This window comes from Hoplias malabaricus, chromosome 16, assembly GCF_029633855.1.
Source record: "Hoplias malabaricus isolate fHopMal1 chromosome 16, fHopMal1.hap1, whole genome shotgun sequence".
Classification (NCBI taxonomy): domain Eukaryota; kingdom Metazoa; phylum Chordata; class Actinopteri; order Characiformes; family Erythrinidae; genus Hoplias; species Hoplias malabaricus.
The window spans coordinates 11908841-11930852 of NC_089815.1; the positions used below are offsets into that span (position 1 = coordinate 11908841).

Sequence of the window (22012 nt, forward strand, 5' to 3'; positions counted from 1 at the left end):
TTCTCTTAGAAGTTTGTATTGTAACTACGTTTTTAAGAGAATAGATTAGCTACTTTAAATTAGGAGTAGTTTGTATTTTGAAAATCTGCTGTTTCAGAGTAACTTCCCAAACACTGTAAAGCAATTTGTCCACTAGGTAGTGCTGAATGAAACTATAATACAGTCAAGATATTCTACTGCTCTCTCCTGTCTTAATCCATTGCTCTGCTATATTTACGTCTAGTAGCATCTTGACAGAGAAAGAATAATCTACTTTGTAGCTAAACTTTAAACAAGCCTTTAGAACCTTCCAGCATTTGCAATTTTACTGCATCAGTTCATTTGCATTATTAACAATAAGCTAAAAATACCTGGAAACTCCAGACACTTCATGGAGATAGTTTTGATGTATGTGGTGGCCTCCATGTCAAATTTGTGGACCTCAGTTTGAACTCCAAGCTGAGCTGCATGCAGGACCAAAAAGGGACACTCAATTCCATTCTTTGGCTTTTTCAGAGTCATCATTACCTGCACAAAGACAGAAGCAGTTCCTACTGAAAAAGGAATGCTACTGATGTTGTTACTCACAATTGCTATGGATCTCTGAGTAGATAGGCATTCCCTGTGAACCCCAAACTCTGTCCACAATGCTAGCTAGCATAGGTATCTGCACAGTTTTGCATTCTCCTACATGCTAAACTGTTCAGGGTTTTTAATAAAACCACGTCAGAATAAATGGGCTGGGCTGGCCTCACATGCTTGCTTCCTGAGGCTGGTGGCACTGCTTACAATTAGGTTAATTCAATGAAAGCGAAAAAACTGGAGATGCAAAAATATTGCTTTGTAATATAAGAGCCATTATTGCTTAATGGAAAAATTTTGACTCTTCATTCTGTAAAGAATTGCTTGAAATGTCAAAGGGAAAAACTCCCATATTAAACCAATATTGTTTTCTGTTTATTTATTACTAATTATAAAAGGTCACTTTGGGTTTGCAAATTTTATTTTTAAAAATTTTTCCATGGGAACAAATTAGCATTTATTTCTTAGCTAAACCAATAATAATTTACTGACACTGGGGCTTCGTAAACACATTAGACTGGTTTTGAGCTTGCAAACAGAATGGAGAATGGAGAGCTAGCAAATGGTGAGGAAACATCCTCATAATTTTATAAAATGTGATGTTTTGGTGGTTTTTTATTATTAATATTATGAATAACATGGGACTACTGCGCGAGCCTTGGACTTCTCATTAGCATAGCTGGCACAGAAAGAAAACAACCAAGCACATGCACAAGAAGCTGAATAAATCTAATGCGGGATTAAAAATTAAGGGGACTGGACAGGGCAAAGCTTTAAGCACTGGATGGTGGTAGAACAGCACTTACCCTACCAACCTATAATATTCACCAAAATGCCATAACTTTAGAGGATTAAAAATACTTTAAATGCTTAGATGCGCAGCACAGCATACAGGATCAAAAATGCGAGAAGGAAAAGAGGACAAATATCAAATGCAGTGCCTTTTTTTTTTACATGGGCTATGTTCCATATGACTTTGTTGATGTGTCTTATGGAACATGATACAGAAATAGTGAATAGAGTCATAGGATAAGTCGCCTTCTTGTGGTCAGTAGACATGAAATAGAAACAGAAAGCTTTCATTTTACTGTTTTAGCTGTTGGGCAATTAAACAGATCTGCTGCAGTACCTCCATGATTTCAAAGTTGAGGAGAATACTGACAATGTCCTCGCTGAAGTTCCCAACAGTATCTGCTTGCCGACTCTCCACAGGAAGATTTTGTTTGAGGTCCACATTCATTTCTGACTTATCTGGGAAATAAAATTGCAATTACATAAAACATGAGGGGTATCACTGATATTAAATTGTTCACAGACATTTATTTTACCTTCAGTGAAAGGTTTTCTCACGTCAGAAGGCAACATTCTACTGCCTTCCCCAATGTTTTCTGCTAAAATTCTCATCAGAACACCCAAGTCTTCTTGACCAAGTGCAATCTAAAACAAACACAGGAAACTAATAATTGTTAAGCAGCATTTTCTCTGTATGTCATGCATTTTTATAGCTCATCTGCAAATGTTAACACATCTAAATCATAAGCAGTAGACACTTGAGCCAGCTTTTTTTTTTTTTAATCTGAGGTTATCCAACTGTAAGTACTGACACCAATCAGATGCAAATCCATCCATCCATCCATTATCTGTAACCGCTTATCCAATTTTTTAGGGTCGCGGGGGATCCAGAGCCTACCTGGAATCATTGGGCGCAAGGCAGGAATACACCCTGGAGGGGACGCCAGTCCTTCACAGGGCAACACAGACACACACACATTCACGGACACTTTTGAGTCGCCAATCCACCTGCAACATGTGTTTTTGGACTGTGGGAGGAAACCGGAGCACCCGGAGGAAACCCACGCGAACACGGGGAGAACACACCAACTCCTCACAGACAGTCACCCGGAGCAGGAATCGAACCCACAACCTCCGGGCCCCTGGAGCTGTGTGACTGCGACACTACCTGCTGCGCCACCGTGCCGCCCAATCAGATGCAAATCACTTATTTAAATATAGTTTTCTGCACATTTCTGGTATTATTTATGCAATTATGTTTGTACATTCTGCCCAAATACCCTGCATAATATGTTCACAATACACTACACTGCATATTGCTTTTTTGGGATCTGTTTCTAGTTTTGAGGAGAAAGGATTTTTTGGCACCTAATGTTAGACACAATTTTATGTATTTTATTAATTTAAAAATGAATTAAGAAAATAAATGAACCCAAAAAAGTAAAACTCACATTTAGGGACTTCAGCACTCCTTTGACCTCCACTCCAGGGATTTTTGGAAACCATGAGGCTCCCAGGTTTCGCTTCACAAGCAGCTCCAGGTTGATGGGCTGCAGAAGCTCCATTTCTGGCTGAGGGGCATCACGCCTCAGAACTGTCCTGAAAGCCAGCATTTGAAAAATATTAAATAATCCTATAGTACACTTCTTACAACGATCTCTAAATGAGAATGATTACATATACACACTGTATTTAAAATAATTTCTTGTTCACACATAATTTTTAAAATAAATATAAAATAAAATAATTAATAAAAGTTACCTTGATAATTTGAGCTGGGTCAGTTTGACATCCATGGTCTCCATCACAACCGGAAGAGGAAATCCCTCGACTGGAAGTAGAGAGAAGCTGTTGCTCACAGTGATGAGACCCAGGTCTACAACAAAGGCATTGTGGGAGGTGGAGGACTGAGGAATGATGATGAGTGGAGCCTTCAGTCTGATGTTAATGGAGAGTCTGAAACTCTTCTGAGCAAAGTCTCTCACACTTGAAGCTGCTTTGACCGCTGCCTGAGCTGTGGCCGCACTTAAAGCCTCTTTTGCCGTCTGAAAGTTGTCCACAAATGTCTAAAGAAACAGAACGGAGAATCAGGAAACAATCCGCTGTGAGTTTTACAAAAGGGGTGGGTGTATGAGCCATGGGTTTGAGAGACACTTTTCTGTGAAAAGTGACAGGATCTTACATGAGCTACCCTGTAAAAATACAAGAGAAACCTCATGCAGATATGTTCTCACTCACAATAAGCACTTTTCCACCAACATCGTGCCAGAGCTAAAATCTCAGATTTTGCACAAAAAACCCTGCAACTTCAATGCAGTTCTAACCTTATAACCTTATCAAGTTTAGATCTAGAACCAAGGAACACATGACACAAGGGGACAAAAGTAGTGTGTCGTAGATTGCCGATTGTGTATAGTGAACATTCCCAGCTCAGGTAACTACAATATATATCTTTTTAATATTGCATGACTGAAAGTGTCGGTTTGTCTAATGCAGTTGCCAGTTGACACTGTATTTAAAAAACAACATCAGCATTGTTATGTCTAATCCACTCATTCTAAGGCAACAAATGCTAACAACCAACTGGCAAGTTAGTGTCACTGCACTGCTGAGCATGTTTCACAACCCAAATAATACCCACTGCACCACAACAAAGCAGGTATGATTTGGGTGTTGGATTATTCTCAGCATGGCAATGACACTGTTGTGCTGGTACGAGTGGATCAGACAACAGTGCTGTTGGAGTTGTTAAACACGGTTCAATCACTGTCCACTCTTTTAAACACAGCTACCGAATTGGTCCAACTTGTAGATGTCAAGTCAGAGATAGCAGCTTGCTGCAAAGTTTGTGTTGGACATCCTCTTTCTCAGGAAACTGTTGACTGAATATTTTTGGTTTGTAGACTATTCTCAGTCCAGCAGTGACATTTACGTGTTTACAAACACCTGTGGCACTGTTGGGTCTGACCCATCATCTCAACATACACTAACACACCACCACTTCAGTGTCACTGCAGCACAGACAATGAGAACATAAACCATACAAACTCTGTTGTGGGGGTCCTGACCATTGATGTCCATTAGGTGAAAGGGGGCAAACTAAGTATACAGGGCAATATATTGACTAGTCTGTTATTGCAGAACTATAAAGTACTCCTCTATGGACAGTGGAGCAGAGAGCATGGAAAACATAGGGCACAGCCCTACTGTTTTAAACATGATCTGCAAATGGACACTGAAAGACACTTTCGCAAAATTAAATCACTTGAAAACAATTGAAAATCTAAGCCTTTTCTGAAAAACCTAAAGCGCCAATAGATCCTGGAAATCAGCACTGGCTCTTTGTTGGTAGAAATGTAATGTGTGAGTTCTGATAACCAAATTTACAAACAGGTTGCAAATTTGAATACAAGGAGATTAGGAGACTGTCAGAAGTGAGAGTGTGCTTGTAATCTGTGAAAGAGGACTTGAGATGCATGGCAGGTGTGTGGAAGGCTGTGCTTTCAATCTGCAAAGCATGTTGAGAGTGGTGTTCATAAAAAAAAAAGGCATTCTCTTCGTGCTTTGTACATTCCAAATCCTAACAAAGTATTATTAGTGTCCTTGCATCTGAATAGCATTGCATACATACATGCAAGTAGGTCCATATGAAGAATGACATCTAAAAATAAATAGTCAAGTTTCTCATACATGACAAAAAAATCTTCACAAAAGAAATGATCTTGAATCTAATACTTGTCATTTTGAGACTGCGGAGTATATGTTTAAGCATTTTCTAGGCATTTATTTTTTAAATAATGTGCTGCAAACTTGTTTGTATCATTATAAGATATATGCTTAAAATATCATTTTTAATTGTATACTGCAATCTCAAAATGAATATAATTTAAAAAATTAAAAGTAGCATTTAATTTATGGGCTATATTTACACGTTATATATCAAATACAATGTAACACTTAAAACCCCAGAATAAGAAAGCAATATATTGCATGGAAAATTAAATAACAATATTTAAATAATTCTTTAAATGAGTACAAGGAAGATCAACACCTACTTCAATGTATATAATTTTACCTGACTGTACTGTACCTGCTAATCAACTGTGAAACAACGCAAAATCCCAGACACTTTGCAAGTTCAAAGACAAATTCAATGCCAAAGCATGCAAATCTACATGAAAGATTATAGTCCATTATATTTATGTATTAACTATTATTAACTCAAGAACCTACAAACATTTTTGTTTAAGGAGAGTTAGCCCATGCCATCTCAAAATGTAATGTCAAACATTTCAAAGTCAATATTAATTTCATTCATAACTGTGTTCATATGTTTTAGTTAAGTCTTCTTAAATGACTATTACATTTGATATAAAAAAAATGGGACACAACAACTTGAAAGTGATGGGGCAAAATTTAAAGGAGCAATATGTAATACCTTTACTGTATGAAATCATAAAATTACCAGGGGTGACATCAGAGATTAATGAAACATTTTAAGTTGAATCATCTGGTGATGATCATCTGGTATTTGAAAGATGAAGACAGCTTAGAGCCCAGCAGGACTACAAAACAGATCCAGAGTTAACTCATTTTCTCCTGAACATGTACGCAAGTAATTCTTAAAAATCTGTAAAAAAAAAAAAAAAAAAAAATGTATAGATGTGCATATATGAATTAAAAGGTGTCAAGTTGATGTTTTGTGTGTTTTAAACTAAAAAAGTGAAGAACCATAAATGTGTTTCAAAAACTTCAGCCTCACATATTTGCCTATTTAAGGTGAAATCGAAAATTCAAATAAAATTTTAACTAATAACAGCAATTGTGGCCTTGTAAACGGACCCATTTAAGGTGGAAAAAACATTTGAATATAAAAATTATGCATAAGTAGCCAACATCTGCTTCCTGAAATGTTAAGGTGCAAGTGAAAAATCGATAAGGAAGACATCAGCCTTGTCTAGTGATTTATCCATTGAACAGAAATCATATACAATACTTTTACTCATATTAGAAGACTGTATTCAGTTTTATGGCTGAATCAATGATTAAATGATTTAGTTACATGATTTACATGTTTTTATATGAACTGCTTGATTATGGCAAATTCTTTTTAGCTATTAAGTTCCAAATTCATCAAACTCCTATCTTGCATGTACATGTATGTTGTGTGTCCTTAACCTGGCAACCCATGAGTGCTTTGCATATGGGGAGGAGGGTGGAGGGGGTCAGACAACTCTCTCCAGTGTTTTGAATTTGAACTGCAGTATTCATCTTAAACTCATACTGTAAGTATTACAGATGGCTCCTTTAAAAGGGTTTTTTTTTTTTTTTTTTTATGTTTTATGGTTGGCATGGGATGGCCCAGAAGCTAGTTCAACCTTAGAAATGTGCATAAACATTTATTACTTCATTTGGTGTATTAAAATGCATAAATAATTAGATTAGCAAAACTCTAAAGTATTAACATTAATAGTATAAATACATTACTTTTTTAATATTACAAATTCATTCCAATCAGGAAAAATGACCTTTCAATATTAGTTATTAATAACCATGACATTAGTATGGACTTTTATGAATAGAAGGGCATAATGTAATATACACTGTTAAAATGTGCTTTGAGTGTGAGTGAATGTGAAGGTGCATTAAAAGTAAAGCTGCAAAGCAAAGGGCTTTTAAATGTTGCATGCCCGATCCTGTACCTCATCAGTAGAGGGATACTGATAGCTAAATGATTCCTGTAAATAAGAAGACACATTCAAAAATAACAATCAGGGGATAACAATGAACAAAACCAAAATATCAAAGAGGTTAAAGAAAATTTCACATAATATTGCTTGTTTCAATCTTCTAAGCAACCTTGTGTGTGACAAATGTATAATGTCCCAATGAATTCTATGATCCCTATTGCATTTTATAATTGTTTATATTTTAATATATAATAATAATGGATTGCAATCGAATCAGGCTTTGTAGTGATTCATTAAAATATGCCATGAATAACTCCAATACTGATCATTTAGGACTTATTGGGATACTTGTGCCAATATTTAAATTTACTTTAATATTAAAAAAACAGACAAATGGGACTAGTTTCCTCAACAGGTAAAAACTGCATCACACCTGCACTTTTTAGTCCGGTTAAATTGAACTTTGATTCATTTTCACCCTTGGTGCAAGGAGTATTCACACTCGAATGCAGACCAAAACAACCGCACCAAGACATTTGAGAGAGGAGATGGTCTCGGCCCGGTTCCAAACAAACTCTGGTGTGGATTGTTTCTGATGAGAACGTGATCCGACCTCGATCTGACCCAACAATAAGGTGTACGCCGCAGGTTGGTGCTTAACAGCATTAGTAGCCAGGGTGTGCTTTGCATACTGAACTCAGAAGGCAGGTAAACAGAGAATTGGTTAAAGTTTAGCCACTAATCGGAGTAATGGATCAGAAATGCACTAGACCAGAACACAGGACCTTCCTGTGTTTACATTCTTGCTTTCAGTCGGATCTGACCAATCAGTGGTGAGAACATTCTCACGTGGTTTGTGGTGACGCGTTTTGGTGCGCTTGGATTTTTCAGTGTGTGAAAACAAACCAAGATTACGAGCTTCTTAACTGATTTGGACCAGAACAAACGAACTACAGGTGTGAAAACGCCCTAAGTTGACCTATGACAATTGTATCTAAAATAAAAGATTTAAGTAAAAGTAAGATATTGTTCTGGAAAAGCTAATGTTGTTAAGTAACGCTATAGCTTATATGAATCTAATTCTGTATTAATGTGCCATATTCTTAAAATGCACTATGCTATGCACAGACAAATCTTTGAATGTCATGTTGGATTACAAACCAAAATATAAAGACAATATAGCGACTCAGCTAATCAATATTCTATAACAGTGGTTCTCAAACTTTTTAGACCATGTACCATTATCCAACCAAAACCTTCAAGTACCACCAATGATTCTTAACACAGAAACATGTGCACCCCTGGTTCTTCCTCTGTTCCAGGGGCATAACAATTATCTAACATTATCTAATTAATTTATCATTAATTGTTAGATTACTTATTAATAATCTAACAATTATAGAAAGAATACAAATAACAAGGCCTAAACTGAATGTTTTAAACACGATTATACATTTATGAGAACATATAAAATGTATGGGCAATAAGCGTTTTGAAATAGATAAAAAATGAGAAGAGGCCAATTTATTTAGGTGCTTTAATAGGCTACAGGTGAAAACAATGCAGTGCTTATAGCAGGTGCTCACAGTGGCTCTCTGTGTTTGTAGCAGTAGGTGAAAGAGGGGCAGTGCTGTGTTAAACCTTGTTTTAAGGCTGTAATGATGGGAAGAACAGCCACGTTTTCCTTCAGCCGAGTGTTTTCTTTTATTTTGTCTTCACATGTACAGAATTAGTCTCTATTTTTCCCTCTGGATTTAGTCCTTCTAGGCTCCGGAGTATTTCATGGGCTTGGTCTCGGCTTGTTTTCTTGTTTTTGCTTCGCCCTTTTTATAATAAAATCCAAATTGCTCATATCTGTCGCTAGCCTTTGTTTACGTCCATTGAGCAACTGAAACTGAAACTTTCTTTACACAGATTTCTCAAAAAAAAACTGGGGATTCTGTTCCCTCCCTGGAAAAAAGCAGTCCCCCCACCCATCATTCCCTTACAGACATAATCAACTATGTTGTATGCGTAGCACGTTGTATTTTTCTACAACACAAATTAATTTCATTGGGGCATAATTATGAAAACTGCAAAACATTATGTAATTTACACATAAAAACTTTAGATTTTCAGTTATGAATAAATTCCTTAATTTAGTAGTATGTTCTTCCAGATCATTTGGTGTACCACCTCTTGCTGCTTCATGTAGCACTAGCGGTACACGTACCACAGTTTGAGAACCACTGTCCTATAACATAATACAATGTGTTGCTGTGTGTGAGTAGGGTATAAGATTTATAAAAACTAACTCTTACCAAAAGAGACATGAGGAACTTATGCAAGTAGATGATCTGGATGCAGCCCACTCTCAGGGTGACTTTGCTGTCTACTTTAGAAGTGTCAGAGTAGCCATCTCCCTCAGTGGCCCCAGGGTAGAGACACATCTTGAAGCTGAACACCTCCTCCCCCACAATAGATACTGCCTGCCCGCAAGAATGAAAACTCACAAATAATTAATGTGAATGTACTGTACCGCAAAAGCTCAAAACACAAAGAAAACACTTTTCATTTATTTATTTTCAATCAAAATGGCCATTTTGTACAAGTCATACATTTATTGGCATCCTAGACACTACACAGAAGTTAAGCATATTTTTTTCAGTATGTAGTATTCAGCTGTACTGCAGCTTCCATTCTTTTGAGGATACTTTTTAGCTTTTCAAAATAATTGTCTGATATCATTTTCACACACTTAGAAGCTGGTTAAATATTTTTTCTCATAATTCATATATTATCAAGTACATTCAATGATATTGAAGTGTGGGTTCTGGGACAGTCAGTCAATTATTTTGGGAAAAACAACAGCTTCTGATTGTGTCTATTTCCACTAGAGAAGTAAAAGCTTCTCTAAATATTTTAGACCCAAACCTAAAAGTTGTCTTTTCATTGGAAAGATAGACACAAACACATGATTTTTTTTAAAGAAATGTTTAATCGACTTTTCTTTTTTTGGTACAGTTTTGACGCTCTACCAGCTTTTGCATGGTTGTTATAAGTCTAAATTTACATTTATTTTCCTCAGAATTTCTTCAGCTGGCCTCTCTTCAAGTGGACTGTCTTACACAATCGCATTATATTTCTTTTAAACAAACACTAATGACTTGTACCTAATGGCAATTTGGAAGATAAATTGATAAACCACCATCTCTAAAGTTTGAGCCGTAATGTACTTTGATCCAAATTTAATCTAATAAACAATTAAATATTAATGTACAGATAATGCATGTGTGGGTTCCATATAAGAGTTGAAAATTAGGTTTCCCTGCACTTCTCCAACCTTTTTGTGTATTGTTTTCGGGTCCACATCTAGCATCACAATATCTCGCAGTCGGGCAAACACCTCTGTCTCCTTGGCCTGGACCACCACAGATGCATCAATGCCTAGCAAGAACAGCATTGTTAACATCTTTAATGGCCAGAAACTGACAGAGGATTAAAACATTTCAGCAAATAAAAATATGCTCCGGTTTCCTCCCACTGTCCCACATGTTAGTAGGTGGATTGGCGAGTCAAAAGTAGGTGTGAATGCGTGATTGAATGTGTGTGTGTGTGTGTGTGTGACCCTGTGAAAAACTGGCTCCCCCTCCAGGGTGTGTTCCTACCTTGCGCCCAGTGATCCTGGGTAGGTTCCGGACCCACCACGACCCTGAACTGCATAAAGTGGTTGCAGACAATTATCTGTAACCGCTTATCCAGTTCAGGGTCGCAGTGGGTCCAGAGCCTACCTGGAATCATTGGGCGCCAGGCGGGAATATACCCTGGAGGGGGGCGTCAGTCCTTCACATGGCAAGTAAATTTTGGAATTTGTAAAATACTGCATTAAGCGATGTTAATGAATCACAGACCAGAATATAGAGCCCAGATTGAAAGCCTTGAGTGCTCTTACTCAGGCCACTGTATGTTTATCTCAGAATATTATGATTACATTTACAATGCACTCTTCAGTGCAGTCTTCTATTGTACATGACTGATATCTCATATATATATATATATATATTATTCTTTTCTATCTATATTTACATGTTTATTCGCCTCTTTTTGATTACTGCATGTTTAAAACACTTGAATAATGTAATACTATGAACAGTACCTTGGATCTGAATGTCTGCAATACTGCTTCTGTCGTCACAGACAACAACTCCAAAGGCGCCCAGCATGGCATACAGCTTGAAACTTACAACTCCTGAGTCCTTCGAACCCCTAGACACTGAAAGAGCACAGGAGCATGATTCATAAGATGCCTGTTAATGTGCTGCTTACTCTAGATTACACTAAAATACTCAGTCTTTAACATGCTCTGTTTACAAGCATAATCTTGCTATTCCAGAACCAATGCACATGTCATACTTGGTGCAAAATCAGGAAAACAAAATACATTAATTACCCATGAAAAAACCTACAAAATAGAGAAAAACAGGGCATCCATGAAAAAAAACCTTGAAAAAAGCACAACATATCAGTGCCAAAGTTAAAAGAGCAATCATTTTATCTAACGATTCTTCTTCACATAATGAAGCAGCCACTGTACTAAGTCACCTTGATATAACAGAGATTCTGTAACCCAGAGAAAATGGCTTCTCTTCATCTACTGCTTTCACCAATTACTAATTTCTTCTGCTTATCAGGCTTTATTTTCAACTGCATTACATGCTTACACTAAAAACATGCTTATCTATTCTTCTAATACTGGACAAGTAGCAGTGCTTCTATAAAATAAAAATGGTCAATTACATACTTTTGCAGCATAAGGGCTCAAAACATGCTTTGTTAATTTTTTGTGGTAAAACAATTGATAGCTCCTTTAAATTACAAAGCTGTTTAAACACATTTTAGAATTTGATGGGACATAAATATCTGAGTCCATGTGGCACCATGTGTGTTTGTTTACCTGTCTTCCCAGCTACTGCTCTTTCGGCTTGTCTCTTTGTGTCTCTCTCTTTAGAAGCTGTGAGCTCCTGAGGCAATGCTGCGTTCAAGTAGTTAATGGTGGACAGCAATGCCTTTGTGTGCAGCAGAAAATCCAGCGAAGAAAACTCTACCTGTTAAATACAAACCAAATTTTTACAAAATGTGCATGAACATAATTTATCAACATACAGCCAACATTAATATTAAGCTCGAACCCTTCATCCCTGTTTGAGCTTAATTGTGCAGTACTGGACAATAATATAAGACTACATGAGCATTTTTATATAAAGCTACCTCTCCTTGAAAATGCCCATAATTTGTAGTCACCATCCTTTACTAGGTTTAGCTCATTAACACTTGAGTTCTTCCAGCCAGCTAACAAATTATAAACTTTAGTGAAAGTGTTTATCAAGATTTTGATTACTTTTTCCAGAATTAATATTTATTAACTAACAAGTAGTGAACAAGTAATTAAGACATTTGACCGGTTAACCCAGGGGTCGGCAACCTTTACCACTCAAAGAGCCATTTGGACCCGTTTCACACAGTAAAGAAAACACTGGAAGCCACAAAACCCTTTTGAAATTTTACATGAAAAAACACTGCATATAACAGATTTTTTTTTTGCCTTTGAGCTTTGTATAAACAAACTATACTGTGTTACATTTATGAAATTAATGAACGACTGCAGAAAAATGAAATAACATCTCTGCATGCAACAAAACATTTTTAACGGTTAAGTAAAATACTCAATGTCTATTTGAGTCCTTGTAGTAATGGGGAAAAAAAACGCCGAACTTAAATTATTGACTGGCAGCAAGCAAAAATGCTGTCCTCTCTCTGCGTGGCGTCATTATTTTACTGGCGGGTGTCGCACATTGGAAGTTGTGACGTGTATTAAGAACGACAAAATATTTTAAATATTAAAATATTTTAGATGTTACAAGATCACCATAATCTTCATATAATTACATTGAATTTGAAAATGAACGAACTAAAATAATATACATTTTAATTAAATACTCAGTAATTATTTTCAAAAGCTGTGCCGCATCACAGGGATCAAAGAGCTGCATGTGGCTCTGGAGCTGCGGGTTGCCGACCCCTGGGTTAACCAATTTGAAAAGTATTAATAGTCTCACATTTTTCACAATTTAACCATGATGTATCTCTTGCACTGAATGTCTTTCTTTAATGCACTTATTACTTCCTGGCATATTGCACTTAATGGAAGGTATTTTGTATAAATTGTGCTGTAGTTTGAATGTTAGATCCTCTTTTGTAAGTCGCTTTGGATAAAAGCGTCTGCCAAATGCATAAATGTAAATGTAGCAGTTTACCTTTAGCATCTGCTCAGTGTTGTCAAACAAAGTCTGGAAGCTGGGTCCGTTCACATCAGCCTGAGTGACAGTAAATAACACACACACACACACACACACACACGAGTGTTTACCATAAACTACTTTAAAACATAAAATAGTTTTTAATCAGTAAGAATTGTGTGCTTACTTTAATGTATTCCACTTTCAGCAGATCAGATCCATGTTTGTCTGATGAGCTAATCAGATGAAGTGGCTGATTCTGTGCATCTGAAAATTGCACAGACAACCGCGCATGTCACAGACACAACATAACAAAAAAGTAAACAGTGATGGAATTTAATTGTAGTATTCTATAACAACATCTGTGCAAACATCACGTGAACACAGCTGAACCAAATATGACAAACATTTCAGAAATCACTGATTTAAAATGCATGTAAATGTACATTTTTTCACTTTATCAAAAATTGCATCACGTGTAATTTATCTTTTTATATATTTTTTTAAATAATTAAAAAAAATATGCTTTTAATGTAAATTAAAAATTTAAGGTGATTCAAACATGCTTTGGTATAAAGGAAAAGAGTCCTTTTACTGAAAACCGGCGAGTGCCTAAGACCATACATGCTTTAAAATCAGCATACGTCTTAGATAAATAATAAAAACTCAAAAATGGTCAAATTTTTGGAGAAAGAAGAATCTTCCTCTTCCAGTCATCAATTAAAGCCATAAGTCTGTTTATCAGAATCACATATTTAGATTTTATATCTGGGGCCTTAAAAATGGCAACACTATGAATCAACCCTTTGAAACTACAGATTAAAGATAAAAAAAATTTTATCCATATTCTTGGATCATTTCTATTCCTCCATTCATACTGAAACTTTGACACAATATAAAGTCATTTTTTGCATTAAGTAAAAAATGAAAGTGATATATGTTTTGTTATGACAGCAATGCTATGTAGATTAAATGCCTTCATTTATGTTCATGTGTACCTCTGATCTCGCAGTAGTCCAAGCTGACCTTGCGTAGGTATGATGTCACAGTGACATCATGTGTCCTCAGCCTGCCTTCAGCACCCAACTGAGAAACATTCAAAGCCAACACTTTGTCTTCCTGAGCAGCTTGACGTGTGAGCTCCAAGAGCACCTAAACACACATATACATCAATACACACATACAAAAAAACATTGCATGGCAAATAGCATTTTAAACACTTGAAATACTCACTTGTGTTTACAAATTGGTTTTTAAATTATCAGTCTCAATACCATCCATAAAACATTAAAAATGTTATATTTTTATAGGGATTCATGATTTTTATAGCCTGGTACCACCACAGTTGATACGCAAGTGTCATTTTCACTTTGTTTTACAAACCAAGATTTTGTTTAAAGTAGACTGTATCTGGTCAGGAGTGCTAAAGAGCATTCTAGAACTGTTTTTTTTTTTTTCAAAACATCAATAAAAGATGAATACTTTATATTCAACAGTCAAAATACCAAAGTCAAAGTGGGTCAAAATACAACTCAAAGCAGTCAACACCCACTATGTAGCTATGTTTGAATAAAAATGTTAAAACAGAAATACATATATATTCTTAATTATTTTCAGAGAGTTATTCCTTACTAAATGTGAAATCAGTGGAATATAAAATTTAAGCACTACATTAAAAAGCAAGAAAATGTGAGCGGAATAAGCAGCTTACCATTTTGACTTCAAATTTAAACTGAATGTTGGTTAGCTCTTCAAAAGCTGATCTCTGAGCTTCTTCATCTAGTGACCTTTCACTGGTGTCTTCCTCAGAGTCTACACACACACACACACACAGACACACAAAAAAATAACAGTGAAATAAGTAATGAACATGTCACTTATTTTCTAAGTCAATATATTTCTAAAGGTACTACTGACATAAAATTCTCACCAGATGTCAGTAACAACTCATCCAATCTACACATGCAAAGAAATCAAACCATAGATGTCTGTAAATTAAGTTATGAGTAATAATGGGAAATGACACAGGGAAAAAGTATTGAACATGCTTACTGCAATGTATTTAATACTACATGTAAAAGCCTTTGCTGGTGATGACCTCCTGTTTGGAAAAACTTGTCAGATGCATTGCTCAGTTGTGATTTTGGCCCAATCTTCAACACAAACACTCCTCATATCCTGAAGGTTTCAATGTGCTCCTTCAATGAACTATGAGCTTTAGTTCCTTCCATTGACATTCAATTGGATTCAGCTCAGGTGATTGGCTGGACCATAGATGGCAGCAGCTTTTTTTAATCAAGAATGTCTTGATAAATTTGTCCATTCATCCTTCCTTCAGTTATATGAAGCGTGCCAGTGCCGTTTACTGAACAGCCCCACACCATAATGTTCCAACCTCCAAACTTCACTGTTGGTATGGTGTTTTTGGGGGTGATATGCAGTGCCTTTTTACCTCCAAACACGGTGTGTATTATGGTATCTAAAGATTTAAATTTTGGTCTCATCTGACCAGACTATATTCTCCACAGGCTTGTCTAAATGCTTTTTATTCAGCAATGGTGTCTTGTGTGGTGAGCATGCATACAGACCATGGCGTTAATTTTTGTTTTCTTTGAAACATTTGTACCTGCTGATTCCAGGTCTTTCTGTAGCTCTCCACAAGTGGTCCTTGGCTCTTGGACCACTACTGATAATTCTTTTCATTCCTCTGGTAATGGCCAGTTTATGGTGAAATGATGTTCTTTCTACTTCCAGATTATGGCCCCAATGGGGCTCACTGGAACCTTCAGTAGTTTATAAACTCTTCTGTAACCAATGGCATCAGTATGTTTTGCAACAATAAGGTTGCAAAGGTCTTGAGCGTGCTCACTGTTTTTTCCCATCGTGAGATGTTTCCTGTGTGGCACTTTGATAATTAAGCACCTTTTTATAGGCCATCAATTGAACCAGCTGACATTCATTTGCACTAAGTGGCAGATTGCTTTTTAATTACTGATAGATTTCAGCTGGTGTCATTATTTTCCATGGCTTTTTGCACCTCTTGTTCTTATGTTCAATACTTTTTCCCTGTGTCATTTCTCATTATTACATATAACTTAATTTATGGACATCAACGGTTTGATTTCTTTGCATGTGTGGTTTCGATGGATTGTAACCGACATCTGGTGAGAATTGCATGTCAATAGCATCTTTAAAAATATATTTACTTACAATTTACAATTGTTGATGTGTTTTCTCACCCGCTATATAGATAAAATGCTTCTGCATTATTTCAATAAATTATTTTTTTTTTTGCATATTTCAGTTCTGATCTGACACTCCAAGAAAAATGGCAATTTACTCAGTAGGGCCCTAAAATTTAAATAGAGAGCCATTTCAGTCACAGCCAATGACATCTTTTTAAATTTGGCAGATTAAATACATTTTAAATACAAGCAGAGCACAGCATTTGAATCAGAGATGTTCTCATGTTGTCATGTACAGTTTTTCTGTAGACAGTCTTCAACTAGAGGCCGACTTGTAGGAAGCTTGTGACAGCCTCTTTCATCTACTCAAGTATTTGCACAATTGGCAAGATGCCTACAACTGTATTTGGGTCATGGAGGAGAGCAGGGGGATCAGTCGCAAAAAGAAAAAAAACTTATAAGGTTTCTGGGCACACTCATAGTGAAAAGTACATTGAGAGTACATTGTCTAACCTGACTCCATGGAATAAGGAAGAGCTGATGGATCTAAACTCAGAGTCAGGACCCGGGGCCTGGAGTCTGCCAATGGTAGTGCCTGGGTGAGCAAAACACACACACACACACACAAAATAAAATGTTGCTACTGCAGCATGTCTATTCAAGTTGAGTAAACCACTACTTTGCGCTTTGAAGGGTCCTAATTGGAATGTTGTGACTGTGGGTATTAGCCTAATTCCATACCTAATGGAATGCAGCACTGAGCTCATTAAAGAAAGAGAGAGTGCCCAAGTGCACTGCTAAAGCTGTTTCTTCAGCACAAAATGGACACATAATCTGCTGTTACATCACAATTATTGAGCAGCTTCAGTTTCAGACTTGAATCACTGGTAACAACTTCAAGGAAATGTCTAAAAGTTATGTATATTTTCAATTGTATCATTTAAACTGATGAGAATGTTTTTAAATTTCTACATATTGTTACACAATATTGTTATTAGGCTTCAAAATGTGCAGTACTGATATCACAGACTGCTGCAGTATACAAAATAACTCTTCAAATAATCTTCAAAAAATGTCCTGTTAGAATTCTGAGAAATTACTGAAATTTCCTACCTAAATAATACAGAATGTGCAATATTTGATAACAGTTTCAATACCAATGTCACAAGATATCCGAGAATCTAAGGTTTTTCTATTATGGGTTTATTTTTTACAAAATCAAAACCAAAAATACTTAAGAAAAATTTCAAAACAATGTTCTAAACATTTATATATAAACATATTCAGTTGTTTATATATATTTATATATTTGTTTATATTTATATATAAACATATTCATATTAAATTTTAAATTTGTATTACATTTATATTAACTAGGCATTACTATATTATACTTTATACTATGCAAATACCATTGCTTGGACACATAATATCCAATATGTCTGTGATCATATTTTCCAACGAAATATAAAAAAAAATGTAACATATGCATAATAAAGTAAGTGTTATATATAATTTATATATAACCTTCTGACCTTCTGGGTGGGGGTGGAAGGAGGAGTAGTGTGTGGAAGAGGAATACTGTCCACCAGCTCAACCACCCCCTGAATCTTCTGATCTGAAATTTTTACATGAAGCAATGGCAGCTCACCAGACACCTTAAACCTATAGAAACAAAACAGAAGAGCTTAGAAAAACACACAGAGAGAGAGAGACAGAGAGAGAGAGAGAGAGAGAGAGAGAGAAAAGGAAAGAAAAACAAACCTGGGCATACGTGCATCTTTCTCCACCATACACTTGGCGAGCTGTAAGGTGAAGTCCATCGGCTGCAGAATGTGCTGGATGGAAGAACCCTGCCGTAGTGCACTTTTCCATGCTTCACCTGGGAAGAATAAAAAAATTAATAAGAAAACATTAGAAGTACTGTGGAAACAATGCAAAATATATAATTTATGAAGATGCTTATAATGCACTATTATGCAACTGACTTCTTGTGAACATCAAAGATATTAAATTAACATAGACTAGAAAAAATTAGGGGCAGCATGGTGGCGCAGCAGGTAGTGTCACAGTCACACAGTTCCAGGGACCTGGAGGATGTGGGTTCAAGTCCCGCTCCAGGTGAATGTATGCGAGGATGTCCTCTGGGTGCTCCAGTTTTCTCCCATGGTCCAAAAACACACGTTGGTAGGTGGACTGGCGATGCAAAAGTGTCCATAGGTGTGAATGTGTGAGTGTGTCGCCCTGCGAAGGACAGGCACCCCCTCCAGGGTGTGTTTGTCCTACTTAAACTGGATAGAAATCTTTACATCACCAAGCACAAAATACACTGCCACTGGACTGGATCAGAGGAAACATGTTCTATCTGAAATTCCAGTGCACAAGTCTGAGTTTGTTGAATGCCAGAAGAACGTTCTTCCTGATCACATCATTCCAACCTTAAAGTTTAGTAAAGAAGCAATAATTATATTATTGCTATAAATGTTTCTAGAGGTTGGCCTCCACCACTTAGTTCCAGTATATGCTTCCAACTTTGTGGGAACAGTTTGGGCCCTTTTCTGTTCTTGCATGACTGTGCCCCAGTGCACAAAGCAAGGTTCTTAAAGGCATGGTTGGGTTAGTTTGGTGTGGAAGAACTTGACTAGCCCACACAGAGCAATGACTTCAACCCCATCAAACATCTTTGGGATGAATCTGAATGGAGATAGCAAGCCAGACCCTCTCATTTAACATCAGTGTCTGAGCTCATAAAAGCTCTTGAAGATGAATGGGAAAGCCTTCCCAGAAGAGTGCATGCTGTTATAGCTGTAGAGGGTAGTGCGACCCAAGCACAATCATTTTTAATATAATATTGCTATTCAAGTCATTTTTTTTTTTAATTCATGATTTAAATTTCAAATCGATAGCATAAACACCTTTATGAGGGGAAAATCTGCCCAAGCAAAGATAGTCATCAAACTGCAGTTGATGCAGTAACAATACATTGATTATTGTTTACAATCTGTCTGAAACTGGTCTAGATATGTATTTATGATGTCTGTAGATCCTCAATGCTCTAATCAAAACACAGTATTTTTGAGTATACAATTCAAGTACATTGATTTATTGAACCTAATGGTGTATCAGACGGTTTTTATTACACTTACAGAAATGCCCAAATGGAACAAAACTTCAAATGTCATTTTCTCCAATGACTGATCATCGATCTCTAAGAAAAACTGAAAATTTTTATAATTGTATTGCTAAATTTGGATGGTAGGAAGTAAAGTATTCTCTTCTCTAGAAAATCAAACCAGGTGTAGACATTATTACATCCAACAGGGATTTGTGTTGGATTCAGTGGCTAATACCTGACTTGCTGTAAAGCAATTGAACACTGCGGAGCTCCAGGGAAAACCGTTCATATGCCCTGTCCATTATCTCTTCCAATGATGAGAAACTAGAAGCTTGCTGGTGACTTCCCTGGTCAACACTGTTCAGCTGGAAAACACACACATGGATACAGCTATGCATAAATATACACATTGTGAGCAAATTTATTTATTGTAGTTGTGTTCTGTATTTCTTTTTTTTAAGAACAGGATATTTTTAGATTAGCATGCTAACTACCAGTTCAAGCTATAGGGTTAGGGTCCAGTGTAAATAAAACAGGTATTGCAATATCTGGCTTTTCTAATCATCTAAAACCAGCCTCAACCAGCCTGAATTCATACAGTAAAATCATCTCAAAAAAGTTGCATTTGTTTATCATGGTACAGCTGAAAAAAAATAGTTCTAGCTTCACTCTCTGTTCCATGCCTGACAAATAGTCGCTGTCCAGAACCTTAGAACATGGTCGTTTTTTAACCAAAATTGGTCTGTGTAAATGTAATTCTGGACAACGTTCTGTATGTTAGTTGGTCACTAATACAACTAGAGGGTTTTTAAAAATAAGCATTTAAAATAAAAGTGGTTATTGACTGAATGATGTTTAAAAAAATAGCAAATGCTGAAAAACAACCCTTCCTACAGTAAAAGCCATCACAGGAAATGTTGATTATGATTATCTTGATATCTAGGTTTTAAACTTTGAAGTCTTTTTGTGTCATCCATAAAGTTTCTAGAACTAGCACAAGCTGAATTAATAATTCTTTGAGTGGTTGGAGGCATTTAGACACTTATCAATGAGTCATGAAGTACACATTGTAATATATGTGTTTGGATTTCGTTAATAATCACCTGTAGGCTACCAAAGTCTACAATCATTAGGTCAGATGTGTTGTGATAGAAGCCTGATTTTGGCACCAGCAAGTAGGAGGGTTTCAGATCAATCCTCAGATCCAGAACCTTACGTGTTTCAATAATGTGAGACAGACCTAAAATGAAGAAAAAAATATATAGAATATGGTGAATGAAGCACATGCTTGATGTTATGAATTTATAAATCTGACAGAATACAGTTTGTACCTCATATCTTTTGATGGAAGTTAAAGTAAAAACTTCAAAAGGTTAAATGTATTATAATTATTATTATATAAATAGACAGATAGCCAGATACTTTACTGATCCAGAAATAGGACCATATCTAATTGTCTGTTCATCATTATATTTGACAATATATAATTTAAAATACAATAAAAATATGGATATACAACATATAACAAATATTATTACTTAATAAAATATGATGAAGTATATATACCCCATATCTAGAAAAGTTGGGTTGGGAAAATGCGTTAATTTTGTAAAATTCCCTTTGGGAATTTATAAAGAAACACTTTGCTGTGTTTTCATTTACCAACTTAATTTGTGTTGTGTGAATATAAGCTAATTTAATACTAACTGCCTGCAAAACACTCTAAACAGTTGGGACAGGGGCAATATACCCAGGAGAATATGTGTTAAAGAAAATGTGTAAAATTCCACTATATTAATTCCACTATATATATTTAGCAATATTTATCCTCAGTTCCCAAACTGTTTAAAAGTACCATTAAAAGATGTCATGTAAGACAGTGGTTAACATGACGCTGTCCCAACAATAATATAATTACTATTTTTTATTTTTATATGTTACCCGTAGCTGTCTTCTCCTTTATCTCCTCCAGTTTGCTGAGTGTGGCTGAGGTGATCACCTCTAAGTCCACTCCTTTTCCCGTCTTAAAAAACTCTACCAAGCTGTTTACTGTCAGCTACAAAAACAAAATGCACAAAAACTCAATTACATAGGAATTATGTCATGTGATTCTGAAATTTTGTTCTGAAAATTAAATTTAATGTATGAAATTATGTATAAATAAAATGTGTTCAGAATTATTACACAAGTGCCAGTTGTTTTTCAAATGTCATGTTAATTTTGTCACAAAAAATTTAACCTTTTATGTTATTTTGATCATTTTTATTTGTTTGATTTCAGCCACAGTTTATTATATTGTTTTATTTTTATTCACAACACACAAGATGAAATGGTGAGTTTTTTTTTTTTTTTTTGTGCCTTTACTGATATTGTTTGCAGTATCACTACCACCCA

General features: G+C 35.9%; 1 protein-coding gene across 5 annotated transcripts in view; it reads right to left on the minus strand.

Moving 5' to 3' along the window:
* Positions 1 to 22012, minus strand: part of vps13c (vacuolar protein sorting 13 homolog C) — a 101502-nt gene that overhangs the window by 54911 nt on the left and 24579 nt on the right. For 3 of the 5 annotated variants that reach the window (XM_066647847.1, XM_066647845.1, XM_066647848.1), the window contains 20 exons: positions 21560 to 21674; positions 20722 to 20858; positions 19854 to 19983; positions 18268 to 18385; positions 18039 to 18168; positions 17017 to 17098; positions 15030 to 15130; positions 14317 to 14470; positions 13506 to 13585; positions 13337 to 13396; positions 11977 to 12127; positions 11179 to 11295; positions 10366 to 10469; positions 9344 to 9511; positions 7056 to 7091; positions 3115 to 3419; positions 2805 to 2952; positions 1890 to 1998; positions 1691 to 1812; positions 351 to 507 (listed from right to left, as the gene is read on the minus strand). In XM_066647847.1, the coding sequence (XP_066503944.1) occupies positions 351 to 507; positions 1691 to 1812; positions 1890 to 1998; positions 2805 to 2952; positions 3115 to 3419; positions 7056 to 7091; positions 9344 to 9511; positions 10366 to 10469; positions 11179 to 11295; positions 11977 to 12127; positions 13337 to 13396; positions 13506 to 13585; positions 14317 to 14470; positions 15030 to 15130; positions 17017 to 17098; positions 18039 to 18168; positions 18268 to 18385; positions 19854 to 19983; positions 20722 to 20858; positions 21560 to 21674 (2524 nt within the window). The remainder of the gene's footprint in view (positions 1 to 350; positions 508 to 1690; positions 1813 to 1889; positions 1999 to 2804; positions 2953 to 3114; positions 3420 to 7055; positions 7092 to 9343; positions 9512 to 10365; positions 10470 to 11178; positions 11296 to 11976; positions 12128 to 13336; positions 13397 to 13505; positions 13586 to 14316; positions 14471 to 15029; positions 15131 to 17016; positions 17099 to 18038; positions 18169 to 18267; positions 18386 to 19853; positions 19984 to 20721; positions 20859 to 21559; positions 21675 to 22012) is intronic. The other 2 variants (XM_066647846.1, XM_066647849.1) reach the window with 1 other exon arrangement.